The sequence below is a fragment of the Mauremys reevesii genome, unplaced genomic scaffold (genome assembly GCF_016161935.1).
Source record: "Mauremys reevesii isolate NIE-2019 unplaced genomic scaffold, ASM1616193v1 Contig18, whole genome shotgun sequence".
Lineage (NCBI taxonomy): Eukaryota > Metazoa > Chordata > Testudines > Geoemydidae > Mauremys > Mauremys reevesii.
Genome location: NW_024100804.1, coordinates 689,270 through 707,133, shown reverse-complemented (window position 1 = coordinate 707,133; position 17,864 = coordinate 689,270). Strand labels below are relative to the sequence as shown.

Here is a 17,864-nt window from a genome sequence, read left to right as displayed (position 1 = left end):
TGGTATGGCCTCTGCTCGGCTGACGCCCCGGTCCAGGCGCACTGGCTCTCCTCCTGCAGGAGCTGACGGTCTGCGTCCTTCTCCCCTGGTGGCCAGCCCCGACTGAGCAGACCTGCAGGCTTTTATACCGGTCTGCCAGTTGGAGCATGCCCAGCAGAGCTTCCTGGGCGTGGCTTCCTCTGCTAGCAAAGAAGGGTTAACCCCTGCTGTACCAGTGCGGGGCTGTCCCGCCCCGTCACACCAGCTAAACTGCCTGAATGCTCCCGGAGCCACTCATGCACCATACGCAGAGAGGCACCAGCCTGGCAGCCCAGCACTGCCCCCTCTGACACGGCTCGAGACGCCCTTCGACGTGCAACAGCGTTAATTCATCTGCCACATCGACAAAGGGCAGTGACCGGGTGACCGACACCCCTTGGTAACCTGAGCTGAGACTCTCTGAGCTCTTCCCCCAAACCGCACTGGTTTAGGGAAAAGATAACACCGATTTGTTACCCCCAGAAAGCCAGATTGTAAGTGATTATACGCAGAGATTGGGCTCAAAGTTGGTTACCTAAGAAATAAAGACAAACTTGCAGTCTAAATTCTACAGACTCAGCAAGAGTCGAATCAAGCAGTTCTTCTTCGAGTGATTGCTCCCATGCATTCCAGTCAGGTGTGCGCCGCGCGTGCACGGCTCTCCGGAAGATTTTTAGCCTAGCAACTCCGGCGGGCCAGCTGGGCGCCCCCTGGAGTGGCGCCGCCATGGCACCGAATATATACCCCAGCCGGCCCGTCCGCTCCTCAGTTCCTTCTTCCCGCCCGTGACGGCCAGTAGGAACAGTGGAGTGCTCCCTTACCTCCACAGCCCTAGCGTTTCTCCATTTCTTCAGTGTACATAGTTGGTTAACTCAGTTTAGTTGTTAGATTAGTTGAATAACTTTAGTTAGTTATAGTATAGTTAGGGAATTAGGGGGGTTTAGCCCCTCTTCTTCCACAACCGGTGCGGGCTCATGCCCAAGGCACCGGGGTTTAAGCCCTGTGCGGCTTGCCAGCGGCACATGCCCATGGGCGACCCGCACGACTCCTGCCTGCGCTGCCTCGGGGAATCCCACAGAACAGATAAGTGCCCGATCTGCACGGCGTTTAAGCCGCGCACCAGAAAGGAGCGGGACTCTCGCCTCAAGCAGCTCCTTACGGAGGTGGCACTTCAACCTCCCGCGCCGTCCCCAGCGGCACCGAAATCGTCCTCGGCGCGCAGCGCTCCAGCGGCACCGAGCCGCCCCGGTACTGACACTGCTCGGACTTCGCAGATGGCACCGACGTCCCGGCACCGTTCCCTCTCGCCCCCGAGGAAGCGGAAGACGGCGCACTCGGCTTCTAAGCCGCATGCTCCGGGACAGCTTACCCAGCCATCACCGGCACCTCCGGCACCGGCTGTGGTAGTGCACAAGCCGTGCACGGTTCCGTTGACTCCGGCACCTCAAGAGCCATCGAGTCCGGTACCTCCCTGCTCCCCAGTGCCAACCGCAGTTGAGCTACATCTCCCGTCCACGCCCGAGACCTTCTCGACGGCGAGAGAGCTCATCGAGCTCACAGAGGCACCGAGCCTCCAGCCCCTGGCACCGCCAGTGTGGGCTGTTCTGTCGGTGGGCAAGCCGGCAATGATGCGGCCCCTGACCCCTGACAGACGGGATAGACGACGCTCCAAGCCTCGGACCCGGTCCCGATCCAGGCAACGGTCGCCGTCTCGTCGATCCCGATCCCGGCACCGATCAACGTCTCGGTACCGCTCCCCGTCTCGGCACCGGTCGCAGTCCCGGTACCGCTCAGCATCGCGGTACCGGTCGCACTCCCAGCGACGCTCACGGTCCCAGTCACCGGACCGACGGTACCGTAGGAGGTCTGGCTCCCGGTACCGTTCTCGGCACCGCAACTCCCGAAGCCGCTCCCGTCACCGTCGATCGAGGTCGCGGTCATGCTCCCGGTACCGAGGCACTCGACGGTCCCGATCTCCATCCTGGCACCGCGACGGTCGGCACCGATCCTCGGCACCGTCCGGGGACAAACTGCCACCTTCCACGGCGCACTCCATCAGCGCCTCTGCCCCCCCGTGGCCTTCGCGTCAGCCGTCAGTCGCCTCTCAGGTGGGCAGCGGAAGAGATCTCCGGGCTGGCACCCAAAACCAGGACCTGGGTCCACAGCAGTGGGGTTTTTGGGTCCCCTGGGCCTACCACGAGCCCCAAGGGCTCCCTTTCCCCCCGCGTCCCGCGGGTGCTGAACACAGAGTGCCAGAAGCCACAGTGAGCAGGCCTCCCCCATCACCACCGGGTGAGGCCCTGTCGCCACCTGGTCCCGCAGAGCATCTGGGGCACGATACAGCTTCCCACCCTCCTCAGCAACCACCGGCAGATGTGGTGGTCCAGACTCTGTCCTCATCTTCCTCACCGGATGAGGCGGTGGCGGGGGCTTCTACAGCAGACCCCCCTCCTATTGACTTGCGGGCTCACCAGGACCTTCTTCGCAGAGTGGCGAAGGCTATTGACCTCCCGGTGGCGGAGGTCCCGGTGGATGACGACCCAGTAACCAGGGTGATCGGAGCGGAGCCCCCGCTGCGGGTGGCCCTCCCGTTCATCCGGACTATCCAGAAGAACGCCACTACCATCTGGCAGTCACTGGCGTCCGTCCCTCCTACCGCACGGGGTGTCGAACGAAAGTACTCGGTTCCCCCCACCGGCTACGAGTATTTGTACACCCACCCCACTCCGGACTCCCTCGTCGTGCAGTCTGTTAATGACCGCGAGAGGCATGGGCAGCCAGCCCCGGCGCCAAAGTCCAAGGACGCCAGGCGCATGGACCTGTTGGGCCGGAAGGTGTATTCGGCGGGGGGTCTCCAGCTCCGGATTACCAACCAGTTGGCCCTCCTGGCTCGTTACACCTTCGACATTTTCGTGTCTCTGACTAAGTTCTCGGAGCTGATCCCGACGGCTTCCCGACAGGAGTTCTCCGCTCTCGTCGAAGAGGCAGGAAAGCCTCCCGGTCCTCCATCCAGGCTGCTCTGGACTCGGCGGACTCAGGGGCCAGAACTTTGGCCTCAGGAGTGACCATGCGGCGCATCTCCTGGCTGCAGTCCTCCACCTTGCCACCGGAGGTGCAATATACCCTACAGGACCTCCCCTTTGAGACTCACGGTCTGTTCTCGGAGAAAACGGACTCCAGCATTCAGACCCTCAAGGACGGTCGTATCGCTATTCGCACTCTGGGTATGCACACACCGGCTACCCAGAGGCGGTCATTCTGGCAACAACAGCCCTACCGGGCTTTTACCCAGGCCAGATCGCGGCCGTATAATAGTCGGCGGAACGGTCTAAACCGCCGTAGGCCATCCGGCAACAAGGCCCAGGCGTCGTCCAAGGCCCCGCAAGGGCCCAAGCAGGCGTTTTGACGGGACGCCCGAGGACGGCCCATCAGTCTCTTCCCCGGATCCTTCCCGTTTATTTTGCAACCGCCTTTCTCACTTCCTCCCGGCGTGGTCCCGAATAACGACGGACAACTGGGTTCTTCATACTATCCAGCACGGGTATCACCTTCAGTTTATTTCGCCCCCACCCTCCCCGTCCCTCTTCAGGGACCCCTCTCACGAGCAATTCCTCCTACAAGAGGTCGAGACTCTGTTGAGCTTGGGTGCCATAGAGGAGGTGCCGCAAGACAGGCGGGGCAGGGGATTCTATTCCCGTTATTTTCTCATCCCCAAGGCGAAAGGAGGTCTCCGGCCTATACTAGACCTCCGGGAGCTCAACAAGTACCTGGTGAAGCTCAAATTTCGCATGGTAACCCTGGGGACCATCATTCCCTCCCTGGATCCGGGAGACTGGTTTGCCACCCTCGATATGAAGGACGCGTACTTCCATATCGCGATCTACCCTCCCCATCGACGCTACCTGCGTTTCGTGGTCAACAGCGCGCACTACCAGTTTGCGGTGCTACCCTTCGGCCTGTCCACCGTGCCGAGGGTCTTCACCAAGTGCATGGCAGTAGTTGCTGCAGACCTCCACCGTTGTCTCATTCACGTCTACCCGTATCTCGACGACTGGCTGGTTCGTGGACCATCCCGACAACTGGTAGCAGATCAAATGTCCGAAATACTATCCCTGTTTTGGGTACTGGGCCTTCTCGTCAATGCCGAAAAGTCCTCTTTGACTCCATCGCAGAGAGTGGAGTTCATCGGAGCGGTCCTCGACTCCACGGTAGCCAGGGCCTGCCTCCCTCGACCTCGGCACCAGACGATGGTCTCCATCATCCGAGACCTGCAGGCCTTTCCCACTACAACAGTTCGGTCCTGCCTACGCCTCCTGGGTCACATGGCGTCCTGCACGTTCGTCACCGCCTACGCGAGACTGCGCCTTCGCCCATTTCAATCCTGGCTGGCGTCAGTGTACCACCCGCACCGCGACTCCATAGACATGGTAGTCACGGTCACGAAACCGACCCTCAATTCCCTCAACTGGTGGCTGGACCCAGAGGTTGTATGTGCAGGGGTTCCGTTCCGCCCCCCTCACCCATCCGTCACCCTGATCACGGATGCCTCGGCGTTGGGATGGGGGGCCCACCTGGGTGACCTTCACACCCAGGGTCTCTGGTCGCCCCAGGAGCTCTCCCTCCACATCAACGTCAGGGAGCTGCGAGCAATCCGCTTGGCGTGCCACACCTTCCGCGCCCGTCTGCAAGGCCGATGCGTAGCGGTGTTCACGGACAACACGACGGCGATGTTCTATGTGAACAAGCAGGGCGGAGCCCGCTCCTCCCCGCTCTGCAAGAAAGCGATGCTCCTGTGGGACTTCTGCGTGACCCACTCGATTCGCCTGGAAGCATCCTTTCTTCCAGGAGTGCAGAACATGCTGGCCGACCATCTCAGCAGGTCGTTCCTCTCCCATGAGTGGTCCCTCCGCCCAGATGTGGTGCACACAATTTTCCGGAGGTGGGGGTTTCCCCAGATAGACCTGTTTGCCTCCAAAGAGAACAGAAAGTGTCACCAGTTTTGTTCGTACCAGGGTCGCTCTCCAGGCTCCCTGTCGGACGCATTCCTCTGCTCCTGGTCGGATCACCTCCTCTACGCCTTCCCTCCTTTCCCGCTCATACACCGGGTGCTGCTCAAGCTTCGGAGGGACAGGGCCCGCCTTATACTCGTCGCTCCGGCCTGGCCACGGCAGCACTGGTACACCCTGCTGCTCGAGCTCTCCGTTCAGGATCCCATGACCCTTCCGTTGTGGCCGGACCTCATCACGCAGGACTTCGGCAGACTCCGCCATCCGAACCTGCAGTCCCTCCATCTTACAGCTTGGTGCCTGCGTGGTTGACCCACGCGGAGAGGGACTGTTCGGCGGCAGTACAGCAAGTCCTGCTAGAGAGCAGAAAGCCTTCCACTCGCTCCACCTACCTCGCGAAATGGAAGCGTTTCGCGCTCTGGTGTGACCGACGCGGCCTCAATCCCTTCATAGTCCCTATCCCTACAATCCTGGACTACCTCTGGTACCTTAAGGAGGAAGGTCTTGCGGTCTCCTCCTTAAAGGTGCACCTGGCAGCAGTGTCCGCATTTCGTCCATCCATGGGAGGTCGTTCCATCTTCGCTAACCAGATGGTTTCCTGCTTCCTTAAAGGCCTGGACCGCTTGTATCCGCCGGTGCGGCGTCCTGCCCCGACCTGGGATTTAAACCTCGTTCTGGCCAAGCTTATGGGACCGCCCTTCGAGCCCCTGGCCACGTGCTCTCTGCTCTACCTCTCCTGGAAGACGGCCTTCCTCGTCGCAATTACGTCTGCAAGACGAGTCTCTGAGCTCCGTGCATTAACGGTTGGCCCACCATACACCGTATTCCACGGAGACAAGGTGCAGCTTCGACCACACCCGGCCTTCCTCCCTAAGGTGGTGTCGGCCTTCCACCTCAACCAGGAGATCTTCCTCCCGGTCTTCTTCCCGAAGCCGCACGCCTCGCCTCGGGAACAACAGCTTCACACCCTGGACGTCCGCAGGGCCCTTGCCTTTTACATCGAGCGGACGAAGCCCTTCCGGCGCTCGCCACAGCTGTTTGTAGCGGTTGCCGATCGCATGAAAGGCAAGCCGGTCTCCTTGCAGCGGATTTCCTCCTGGGTGACGACATGTATTAGGACATGCTACGAGCTTGCTCGCGTGCCAGCTAGCCACCTCACCGCGCACTCAACGAGAGCGCAAGCCTCGGCGGCCGCCTTCCTGGCCCATGTTCCCATCCAGGACATCTGTAGAGCGGCCACCTAGTCTTCGGTCCACACCTTCGCTTCCCACTACGCATTGGTGCAGCAATCCAGAGACGATGCAGCCTTCGGCTCAGCAGTCTTACACTCTGCCACATCTCACTCCGACCCCACCGCCTAGGTAAGGCTTGGGAATCACCTACATGGAATGCATAGGAGCAATCACTCGAAGAAGAAGAAGAGACGGTTACTCACCGTAGTAACTGTTGTTCTTCGAGATGTGTTGCTCCAATCCATTCCAATCCCGCCCTCCTTCCCCACTGTCGGAGTAGCCGGAAAGAAGGAACTGAGGAGCGGACAGGCCGGCTGGGGTATATAACCGGGGCCATGGCGGCGCCACTCCAGGGGGCGCCAGCCGGCCCACCGGAGTTGCTAGGGAAAAAAGTTCCGGAGAGCCGTGCACGCGCGGCGCACACACCTAACTGGAATGGATAGGAGCAACACATCTCGAAGAACACCAGTTACTACGGTGAGTAACCGTCTTTTTCTCACCTAACTGGCCGTTTCAGGCCCTTTGCAGTTCTTAGTAAAAGGGGGAATTTCCTTCTCCGCCTAGGACCAGTCTCCCCAGATGAAAGTTGTGACGCGGTCCCGGGGCGCTGCTCTGGAGCTGCTCCCCACCAAGCCAGGCAGGACTCTGGGAGCCTCCTCTCCCTCGGAGCAGCCTGTCTGCAGGGCAAGAAGCTCCCACGGCTTCACCTCCTGGGTCTCTCCTTGGAGCATTCAGCATCCTCTGCCCCACCGTGCGCTTCCCACAGCGAGTCCGCCCCAGCGGGGTCCTGGGGGGGGCCACAGGGTCCTGCCCCCCCACTGCGCAGTCAGACGTGACTCTCAGCCAGCCAGTGACACAGAAGGTTTATTAGCCGACAGGACGCAGCCCCCAGCAGAGCTTTCAGGTACAGACAACAGGACCCCTCAGCCGGGTCCATCTTGGGGGGTGGGGAGCCCAGACCCCGGTGCTGGGCCTCCCCCCATCTCCCCAGCCAGCTCCAAACTGACTCACCCTCCAGCCCCTCCTCCGGCCTTTGTCCCTTTCCCCGGGCCAGGAGGCACCTGATCTCTTTGTCCCCAACCCCTTCCGTTGGCCCCTTGCCGGGGAGGGGCCCAGGCCAGCAGTGGCCAGGAGACAGAGTGTCAGTCAGTCCCTGTGCAGACACCATCACACCTGCCCTCCAGGGCTCCACAACAATCCCAACCCTACAATAACAACCCAGCCTGTCCACAGCCCCAGCGCTGCCCAGCAACCCTACAATAACAACCCAGCCTGTTCACAGACCAGCGCTCCCCAGCAACCCTACAATAACAATCCCACCCCCTGATCCCACCCCCTAGAGACTTACGAACTGCACAGGGGACACGGAGGCACCCACACCGTATTCAGAGAAAACCTTAAGAACATTCCCACTTCGTCACACAGTCTCTGTAGTTGAAAGTCTTTGTCTTCCAGATGCTCTTCCAGGTGTTGAGTTGGGGGTGGAGGAGGAGGAGGCCACGTGGGGATGTCACTGTCCCCGTTATACTTTCCTCCAGCTGCTAGACAGATCCTTGCTGAGTCACACTGGGCCGCCCCCACCCTGTAAGTGCCTCTGAGTCTGTCCTGGAATAAGCAGGAGTCCGGCGGCACCCTAAAGAGTAACAGATTGATTTGGCCATCAGCTTTCGTGGGTAAAACCCACTTCTCCAGCTGCAGGGCGTGAAAACGACGGATGCAGGTGTAAATATACTGACACATGACGAGAAGGGAGTTACCAGTGGAGAACCAGTGTTGATTGGATGGGGGTGGAGTGGGGGCAGGCGGGGCGGGGTTTGGGAGGAGGGGTGCAGTGGAGGCACGGCCTGGGGCAGAGGGGGGTGTCCCAGGCCCTGCACCCCGCTAGGGGCGGCCCTCGGCACGGTGCTGAACTCTGGCAGCTCTGATCTGGGGGGGCGTGTCCTGGAGCTGGTGCCAAAGAACTTCCAATTTTGAGCCCAGTTTCTATAGAGACGCTTGCGTCCTGCTTAGCTGCACCGTAACCAGCCATTGTACTCAAGCCTCACAAAATGATCCTTTGACCAACCCTAACATATTGCAGAGCAATTCTCTGCCCAGCCAGACCCCTCCGCCGGAGCCGGTTTAAACTGGCAGAATTAATTCTGCAGCGACAGGAACAATGACAGAACCAGACAGGTAAACACGAGAGATGTGGAGACCGTACAGGAAAAACAGGAAAGCGGTAGAGATTTCACAATCACAACCGTTGGTAGGTGACTTCTGGCCAGACAGACGCCATCACACAACGTTTTCTTTAATGAGCTTGAGATCTGTTTCTGTATCTGGTGGTGATGGATCTTATTAGTACAGGAGCCTTCTTACAGGAGATCTCTCTCCCTGTCTCTCTTGCTGTGCTAATGTGGCTGCAGAAAATGGCCTCAGACCTTACAGCTGGGGGCTGGGAGCCAGGACGCCTGGGTTCTATCGTGGCACTGGGAGGGGAGTGGGGCCTAGTGCAGGGGTGGGCAAACTTTTTGGCCCGAGGGCCACAGCTGGGTATGGAAATTGTCTGGCGGGTGGGCCATGAATGCTCACGAAATCGGGGGTTAGGATGCGGGAGGGGTGCGGGCGCCAGCTGGGGGGGTGGGCTCTGGGGTGGGCCCAGAAATGAGGAGTTCAAAAGTGAAGGGGGCTCTGGGCTGGGGCAGGGATTGGGGTGCAGGTGGGAGGGGGTGGGCTCTGGGGTGCCAGAGGATGGGACTGAGGGGTTTGGAGAGAGGGAGGGGATCAGGCTGCAGGGGGTTGGAACATGGGGAGGGGATCAGGGGTGCAGGCTCCAGGCAGCGCTTACCTCAAGCAGCTCCCGGAAGCAGCGGCATGTCCTCTCTCCGGTTCCTACGTGGAGGCGCAGCCAGGAGGCTCTGCGTGCTGCCCCGTCCACAGGCACCGCCCCTGCAGCTCCCAATGGCCGCAGTTGCTGGCCAATGGGAGCTCCAGGAGCAGTGCTGGGGGCGGGGGCAGCGTGCGGAGCCCCCGGCTGGCCCTACACGTAGGAGCCGGAGGGAGGACATGCCGCCGCTTCTGGGAGCCGCATGGGGCCACGGCACACACTCCCCGGCAGGAGCTCGAAGGCCGGATTAAAACGTCTGAAGAGCCAGATGCGGCCCCAGGCCATAGTTTGCCCACCCTGGTCTAGAGGGGTTAGAGCAGGGGGGCTGGGAGCCAGGCTTCTTTGGCCACCAAACTGCCTGCCCCCCTCCCCTCCCCCCGGCGTGGGCCCTGCCTCCACACCAGGGGATGGGGGGCCAGGGGGATGAGAGCAGGGCCCCATTCTGTCTCTGGCCCTTTCCCACCCTTCCCGACCCCCCAGTTCGTCCCAAGGTGAAAGTTTCCCCCATGAAATCGGGGTCCGAGCCCCAGCCCCACTTGCTGGTTTGCTCGGTGACGGGGTTTTACCCCGGGGGGGTCGAGATCCAGTGGCTGAAGAACGGGCAGGAGCAGACGGCCGGGGTGGTGTCCACGGAACTGCTCCAGAACGGAGACTGGACCTTCCAGATCCTGGTGGTGCTGGAGACGAGTCCCGCCCCTGACTAGACCCACTCCCCTCCCAGTGCCAGGGATAGAACCCAGGCGTCCTGGCTCCCACGCCCCCCCCTTTGTGTACGTAGCTGGGCCTGACCCCTGCACCCAGGCCTGGCTCCTACAGCCCCGGGGGGGCCCGCTGGGCAGCCCCTCCCTGAAGGGTGTATTGACCAGCACAGGCCAGCGCCGGCTCCCTGCGGCTCCTGGATCCCAGCGATCCCACGGCGCCCCCAAGTGTCCAACGTGCCCCGAACGTCCCAGAGGGAGGAGAATCCCACCCCCCACCCCGGGCCCCAATCTCCCAGGGCCCCGATCCAGTCCTGCCCTCGGGGCCCTCAGCTCTGGAGCCGGGCACAGACCCAGCCCTGAGTTCCATGTCCCCAGGAGAGGGGCCGATCCCCACGCCCGGGCCGGTGCCACCCTCTGAGGCTCTGGACTCCCCTGGTCTAACGTCCTGGCAGCCCCTGGAAGGAGAGAGCAGAGGGGATGGGTTAGGGGGTGTAACAGCCCCCCCAACCCCACCCCAGAGAGGGAGAGAACTCACCTGCGTCTCCTCTGCCACAGCACCACGGCCACGGCGGCTACGGCCACAACCCCCAGGGTGATGCCCACGGCCAGGCCGGGGCCCCAGGGCCTGCTCTGCTCTGTAAAACAGGGGGGGCCGGGCTGGGACCGGGGACACTCTACAGAGCTCTCCCCACCGCGTCCCATTCGCACTCCCCTCAGCCCCCGCCCTGCTCCCGCATCCCAGTCCTGTCCCGTCCCCCTCAGCTCCTCCATCCTGCTCCCCCAGCTCCATGGCCCAACTCTCCCCTCTGCCTCCCTGCGCCCCAGTCCCGCTGCCTGGGCCCACCCCCGTCCCACTCAGGACGTGCAGGAAAAGTCCCCAGAGACCACGACCGCCCCCCCCCCGGGACATGCACCTACCCCAGGGGATCAGCAGGCTCTGGCCCCCCAGGCTGCTGTGCTGCACCCGGCAGGCGTAGCTGTGCCCGGCGCCCGGCTCCACGGCCAGGGAGCTGCGCAGCTGGTAGGTCAGGTCCGCGTTGGGCAGGATCCCGCTGGAGTTCAGCCACCAGCCCGGCACCACCTCCTCCCCGTCCTGCAGCCAGGCCACGCGGACGGGCCGGGGGTAGAAACCGGTGACCCGGCAAACCAGCAGTACCGGCGCGGGGGTCCCGGCTGGGGGAGGCGCTCGGGCAAACACCACGGCGACCGGCCGCTCTGAGACAGGAGGAGAGAGACGGGGCGGGGGAGAGGGGACGATTCAGCCTGAGCCTCAGGGACTCACTAGCCAAGCCCAGCTCCGCTCCCCGGGGTCAGGCCTTGGCCCCGCTGTCCTGGCCAGACCCCAATTCTGCCCCCTGCAGTTACCAGTGATGACAGAACCTCCTTCACTTCCTGTCCTAAACGGCGCTGCGGTGCGGCTGTGAAATGACTACTGTGCTGCACCCCAGCTATAGCTGCATTTGTACACCAGGCAAGTGGTCCCTGGATAAACAGCCCCCCTGCCCCACCCCAGAGGTGGCTGCATCTCAGCGAGCGGGGAATGGTGACCAGCCTCACCTTGCCTCTCCAGAGACTCTTTCCCGTGCTGGACAAACGTATTGAGCAGATAGATGCAAGTTATTCTAAAAAAAAACTGGAGCCTGGTGGACGCGCTCTTATCCCAGTTGAGAAGGTCCCGGGCGTAGAGCGCCCGCTTGTCCCGCGACCGAGCGACCCAGGTGCCCGTGTCCACGTCGAAGCTCACGACGTCCTCGCCATTCGCCGCGGCGTCATAGAATCCCCTCGAGGTGCTGTTGGGGTGCAGCTCGCAGCCGAGGGAGGCCTGGGTAACAAAGGGGTCTGGAACGGGAAGGGCAGGGGGACGAGGACGGGGTCCGGAGGTTACCGGGGGGCAGAAATAGAGACCGGGCAGTAAAGGTGCCTGACAGGTGCAATGAGGACGTTTGGCCACAAGATGGCGGCAGGATTGTGGGGCGGCCCCGGCTGGAGTTAAGGGTGCGCTGCAATTTGTGTAAATTGGTTGTTCGAAGGGCTGTGAGGTTCACGGGCATAGTCCGACTGGCTCGAAAATCGCTGTGTTACATCGGGGCCTGAGGCAGAGCTTGTGGTGCAAATTGGGGGTCTCTTGGTCTCGGGGTTGCTGAGATACAGAGCCCCCCCCAAACGAGCTGCTTTCCAAGGCTCAGGGTACGTGCCAGGAAAGACCAGGAGCCTCGGCTCAGGGAGTGGGACACGGGGCCTTTCCCCCTAGGAAGTGCAGCTACAATCTGCCCCAGACCTGGCTGGAGAATGGGACACGGGTGTTTCCCCTCTGGGGGACGCCGGCTCCGATTAGCCCAAGGGCCAGGGACTGGGTGTGTCGCCCCCAATGACACACTCAGTGGCTGTGGTGAGTGTGTCAGTGCTCAGCACCCCTGGTTTGGGGGGGGGATCCCCTCAGACTGCTCCATACTCACAGCCCACTCCCTGCTGCTGGGCTATACTGGTCACGGTGAGGAGGAAGTCGGCCAGGGAGCGATGGATCACCAGCTCCAGGTCCTGCCACTGCTTTGGGGTCAGGCCCTGCCGGGCCCAGGGCTGCAGGAAGCGGATCTCGCAGGTGCTGCAGGCCAGGGAGTGGGTCTCCAGGTCGCCCAGCAGGGCCTTCACCTGTATGTGCGCAGAGCTGGCGCCCTGGAACCGGGAGGTGAGGAGCACCCGGAGGGGGACGGTCCCTGGCGGGAGAGGGGGGGAGGCTGCCGGGCAGGAAGTAAGAGAAAACAAATGGAGAACAAAGCGGGTGGGGAGAGATTAACGAGTCTGCTGGGCTCCAGCGTCTCCCTGCTGACCCCTAACCTGCCCCCCTCCTCTCCTTCACCCCCGCAAGGGTCACTAGCCCCGTGTGGGGCTCCCCTCCCCCCGGCCCTGGCTTTCCACCAGCCCCACCCCACCCCAGCAGCAAAAAGGGCAGGGGGGGTCCCCACTTACCGGCCAGGGCCCCCCATGCCCAGGGGAGGAGCAGCAGAGGGAGCAGCATCCTGGCAGGGGAAGGGGGATCCGGGCTCTGGCGGGTGTCAGGGCAGCGGGACGAGGGACCCAGAGTCGCTCATTTCTCTCGGCTCTGCCCCAGGGCACACGCCTCCCTGCCTGTGTCTGCGCAGACCTGTCCTGGCAGCTGCCAGCCCCGAGCCAATCAGGCAGGGTGAGCCGGGGAGCGGGGGCAGCGCGGGAGGGGGGTCCCAGCAGCAGGGTCAGAACCAGGCCCTGTCCCAGGCTCAGTGTGTGTGAGACACCCCCATCTCCTCCAGCCTGGGGTACCGCTGCCCCCCTGCAGCCCGGCCCCTAGCGCCGCCCTGGGGCCACAGGGAGCCCTGACTGCCCGGGCAGAGCCCCCTGCTGCCCCCCTGCAGCCCAGCCCCCAGCGCCGCCCTGGGGCCATGGGGAGCCCTGACTGCCCGGGCAGAGCCCCCTGCTGCCCCCCCCTGCAGCCCAGCCCCTAGCACCGCCCTGGGGCCATGGGGAGCCCTGACTGCCCGGGCAGAGCCCCTGCTGCCCCCGCAGCCCGGCCCCTAGCGCCGCCCTGGGGCCATGGGGAGCCCTGACTGCCCGGGCAGAGCCCCCTGCTGCCCCCCCACCCACAGCCCGGCCCCTAGCACCGCCCTGGGGCCACGGGGACCCTGACTGCCCGGGCAGAGCCCCTGCTGCCCCCCACCCCACAGCCTGGCCCCTAGCGCCACCCTGGGGCCATGGGGAGCCCTGACTGCCCGGGCAGAGCCCCCTGATGCCCCCCCCGCTCCCTGCAGCCCAGCCCCTAGCGCCGCCCTGGGGCAAAGTCCTGCTCCTCACCCGCTGAGGGCCCCCCCATGCAGCAGCAGCAGCCCCAGCCCTTGCACCCCGAACTTGGAGAGGGGGGAGTTTGAGTGGGGGGAAGACAGCGCTGGGCTGTGGACAGGCTGGGTTGTTATTGTAGGGTTGCTGGGGAGCGCTGGGCTGTGGAGAGCCTGGGTTGTTATTGTAGGGTTGCTGGGCAGCGCTGGGCCGTGGACAGGCTGGGTTGTTATTGTAGGGTTGCTGAGGAGCACTGGGCGCGTGGACAGGCTGGGTTGTTATTGTAGGGTTGCTGGGGAGCGCTGGGGCTGTGGACAGGCTGGGTTGTTATTGTAGGGTTGCTGGGCAGCGCTGGGCTGTGTACAGGCTGGGTTGTTATTGTAGGGTTGCTGGGGAGCGCTGGGGCTGTGGACAGGCTGGGTTGTTATTGTAGGGTTGCTGGGGAGCGCTGGGGCTGTGTACAGGCTGGGTTGTTATTGTAGGGTTGCTGGGGAGCGCTGGGCCGTGGACAGGCTGGGTTGTTATTGTAGGGTTGCTGGGCAGCGCTGGGCTGTGGACAGGCTGGGTTGTTATTGTAGGGTTGCTGGGGAGCACTGGGCTGTGGACAGGCTGGGTTGTTATTGTAGGGTTGCTGGGCAGGCTGGGCTGTGGACAGGCTGGGTTGTTATTGTAGGGTTGCTGGGGAGCGCTGGGGCTGTGGACAGGCTGGGTTGTTATTGTAGGGTTGCTGGGGAGCGCTGGGGCTGTGGACAGGCTGGGTTGTTATTGTAGGGTTGCTGGGCAGCGCTGGGGCTGTGGACAGGCTGGGTTGTTATTGTAGGGTTGCTGGGGAGCGCTGGGCCGTGGACAGGCTGGGTTGTTATTGTAGGGTTGCTGGGGAGCGCTGGGGCTGTGGACAGGCTGGGTTGTTATTGTAGGGTTGCTGGGCAGCGCTGGGGCTGTGGACAGGCTGGGTTGTTATTGTAGGGTTGCTGGGGAGCGCTGGGGCTGTGGACAGGCTGGGTTGTTATTGTAGGGTTGCTGGGGAGCGCTGGGGCTGTGGACAGGCTGGGTTGTTATTGTAGGGTTGCTGGGGAGTGCTGGGCTGTGGACAGGTTGGGTTGTTATTGTAGGGTTCCTGGGGAGCACTGGGCTGTGGAGAGGCTGGGTTGTTATTGTAGGGTTGCTGGGCAGCACTGGGGCTGTGGACAGGCTGGGTTGTTATTGTAGGGTTGCTGGGCAGCGCTGGGCTGTGGACAGGCTGGGTTGTTATTGTAGGGCTGCTGGGCAGCGCTGGGCTGTGGACAGGCTGGGTTGTTATTGTAGGGTTGCTGGGCAGCGCTGGTGCTGTGGACAGGCTGGGTCGTTATTGTAGGGTTGCTGGGGAGCGCTGGACTGTTAACAGGCTGGGTTGTTATTGTAGGGTTGCTGGGGGAGTGCTGGGCTGTGAACAGGCTGGGTTGTTATTGTAGGGTAGCTCCTCGTTGGTGGGCTGTGGAGAGGGTGGGTTGTTATTGTAGGGTTGCTGGGCAGCGCTGGGCTGTGGACAGGCTCGGTTGTTATTGTAGGGTTGCTGGGGAGCGCTGGGCCGTGGACAGGCTGGGTTGTTATTGTAGGGTTGCTGGGGAGCGCTGGGCTGTGGACAGGCTGGGTTGTTATTGTAGGGTTGCTGGGGAGCGCTGGGCCGTGGACAGGCTGGGTTGTTATTGTAGGGTTGCTGGGGAGCGCTGGGCTGTCTCACACTGGTCTCATGGTAACAGAGACATGCAATGACCATGCCCGGTTGGTTATGGGTGCAAATCGATGCCTCATGGGAGGGACCCCATATCAGGTGCGGCTGTTCTAGGGGCGGGGGGACCTCACTGTGCGGGGCCCTGCTTGCTTTCTGCCACTTGGCCCCGGAGGAGACGCTGCTTTTCCAGAGAGAATCTCCCCCAGATTCATCCTCCGGGTGTTGGGCTCTTCCGTAAACCCTGTTGCCAACTTAGCAACGTTCTCACTGGAGTTAGTGACTTTTCGGTTTCGCTAGCGAGGAATTAAGTGTCCAGGTGACACGGGACAGAGCCAGCGACTCTCCCTGCCAATGACAGGGGCAGAGAGCGGCCTCGCCCGTTTGTCTCGTCACGAAATCGTTCCCCAGCAGCTCAGTAGCGCTGGTGCTCTGTGGCGCTGCATCTCCCTCGGGCTGCTCGGGCAGGACGGCCGGGGCTGGGGCCGACTCCCGCTCCTGGGGGCCGGAGAAGGGGGGCTCAGCCTCGACTCCCTGGGGTGGGGAGGGGGTGAAAGGCCAGAGCTAACGGCAGGATAGGCTAGAAGAGGGGAGGCCACAGCTGCCCTCGGGGGAAAGTTATGATCTTCCCCTTAGTAAAAACCACCCGTGACCCCGGCAGGCGCCGCGCCCTGGCGAGGGTGAGGCAGGAAAACCTTTGTCAGCAGAGCTCTGAGCCCGTGGCCGTTGGAATGTTACCGATCAAATCCCGCTCCCGGCCGGCCTGTCTAGTTGGGTGAGTCGTCGGGTCTCTGCTGGGCCACCCCCGGGACCGGCTCGTGCTCCCCTCCCGGGCCAAGGGCACTGCCAGCTGCTGAGCCCCAAGCAGCCGCCGTGCTGGGCGCCCGTCTCCGGCCGGATAGTCTGGGCAGCTCCATTGGTGTCTCTTAGCTGGTAGGGGCTGGCAAAGGGTTTCTGGCTGGCCTGGTTGCCTGAGGCAGGGCTGGGGTCCCCCCACGTCTCAGCCTGGCATTCGCTGCCCCTCCAGCCTCCCTTCGGGCTCCGCTCCCGGGCGGCGCGGCCCACAGGCCCTTGGCCCCAGGGGGGGTGAGCTGCCCCAGGCAGAGGGAACCTGCTTCCCCCGGAGCAGATGTTGCCTTGAGAAAGGCTCAGCGGAAATCGCTCCGCGCTGCCCAGGAGAGGCCGTTTGGTCTCTCCAGCCATAGCAAAGGTTATTCTCTGTGCTGATCAAATCCCCCCAGCGGGTCACCCCTCCCCTAAATCCTAGGGCTCGGCTCCCAGCCAGCAGCCCCCCAGAGCGTCCCTGCGATCGCCAGGGCTTTGCTGCCAGCGCTGGCTCTGCACTCGCTGAACTTCCCGTCGATTCTCGCCGTGGCCCGTGCGCCGCGCGCTTTGTCTGCCGGCCGGGGGTTCAGCTGTTTGGGGAGGAAGGAGAAAAACTCAGTTCTCGCTTTTACTTTGGGTGCAGCAAAATCAAATACTTTATTATTTCTCCAGTAATTACAATAGAGGGAGGGAGTGCCCTAGGACACAGGGTCGCCCCAGTCCCGGACAGGTCTCTCCACTGGTAAACAATCACAGCAGCATTTATACCTTTGTTACAGACAATAACTAGCAATAATACAGACAATAATCAGCAACAGCTGCATTTTGTTTATACATAAGCCATCCTGCTAGCTTATTTTTCTCACTTCTAGGAGACACCAGTCTACATATTTGGTTATCAGTTGCAAAGTCGTAATAACTTTTTACACAGTTCTTTCCCTCTCGCCTCTCACCATCCTCGCTTCTGCAAGTCTCACGTCATTAGGGTTACAGTGTGGCCTGACTCTTGCTAACTGACTGACATGCATTAAGATCCCCTTCAAGTCCGTGTTAATTCTTTCCCTACTTCCACAGGGAGGAAGGAGGTTGGGAGGGCGGGAAGGGATCAGCTGGGAGCTGCGACACTCCAGTGACTGCCGGCCTGGTAGCAAACATCCAGAGCAGGGACCTTGGCTTCTGCATGAGATTCACTGAGGGGAAGCCGGAGCCCGGGACGAAACCCCGTGCAGGGCCTGCCCGGCATTGCTGCGGCTGTCGGGCTCAGCGGCAGGGGGTCCCCTGGCCGGCGGCAACGCTCCGGTAATTCTCGGCTGAACTCTGCACATTCTGTTTAATGCCGTTTTGATGCCGTTTTGAATGTCTAAATAGCGACATCCAGTGACGTTTCAGGGCGTCTCTGGCGACTTGCTGCCATGTGGAGTTGGCAGCTCCGAGCACCAGCCCCGGGACAACGCCCATCGCTCTGGGGATGGGCCCCCCCAGGCCAGGGGCCAGTCAGCACCGGGGCTGGGCAGCATCACCAGTCGCCAGGCAGAGCCGGCCCCAGCGGGGCTCAGTTCCCTACTTCTCCCTCGCAGGGCCTGGGGTGGGGCTGCAGGACTCGCCATGGCCCCATTGCGGCCCCAGAGCAGCCGGGATGACGCTGGAGAGTGGCCAGCGCAGGGCAGCCGCCCCGTAGCAGGACCCAGCAAAGTGCCT

At 62.4% G+C, this 17,864-nt stretch overlaps 1 protein-coding gene across 1 annotated transcript; it reads right to left on the bottom strand.

Moving 5' to 3' along the window:
- Positions 1-9,889: 9,889 nt before the first annotated feature.
- Positions 9,890-12,939, bottom strand: LOC120393319 (antigen-presenting glycoprotein CD1d-like). The gene is made up of 6 exons (XM_039517857.1): positions 12,794-12,939; positions 12,283-12,561; positions 11,384-11,665; positions 10,735-11,041; positions 10,362-10,451; positions 9,890-10,281 (listed from the first exon to the last, which is right to left on the bottom strand). Exons 1-6 carry the CDS (start codon positions 12,840-12,842, stop codon positions 9,936-9,938), a joined length of 1,353 nt encoding a protein of 450 aa, XP_039373791.1. The 5' UTR covers positions 12,843-12,939; the 3' UTR covers positions 9,890-9,935.
- Positions 12,940-17,864: the final 4,925 nt, after the last annotated feature.

Excerpts from the sequence above, each read along its gene's own strand:
- LOC120393319 (XM_039517857.1), bottom strand. The coding sequence starts at position 12,842 with ATGCTGCTCCCTCTGCTGCTCCTCCCCTGGGCATGGGGGGCCCTGGCC. Across the intron at positions 12,562-12,793 it reads GGCATGGGGGGCCCTGGCCG|CCTCCCCCCCTCTCCCGCCA; the intron begins GTAAGTGGGGAC and ends CCTGCCCGGCAG. Across the intron at positions 11,666-12,282 it reads CCAGCAGCAGGGAGTGGGCT|ACCCCTTTGTTACCCAGGCC; the intron begins GTGAGTATGGAG and ends TTCCCGTTCCAG.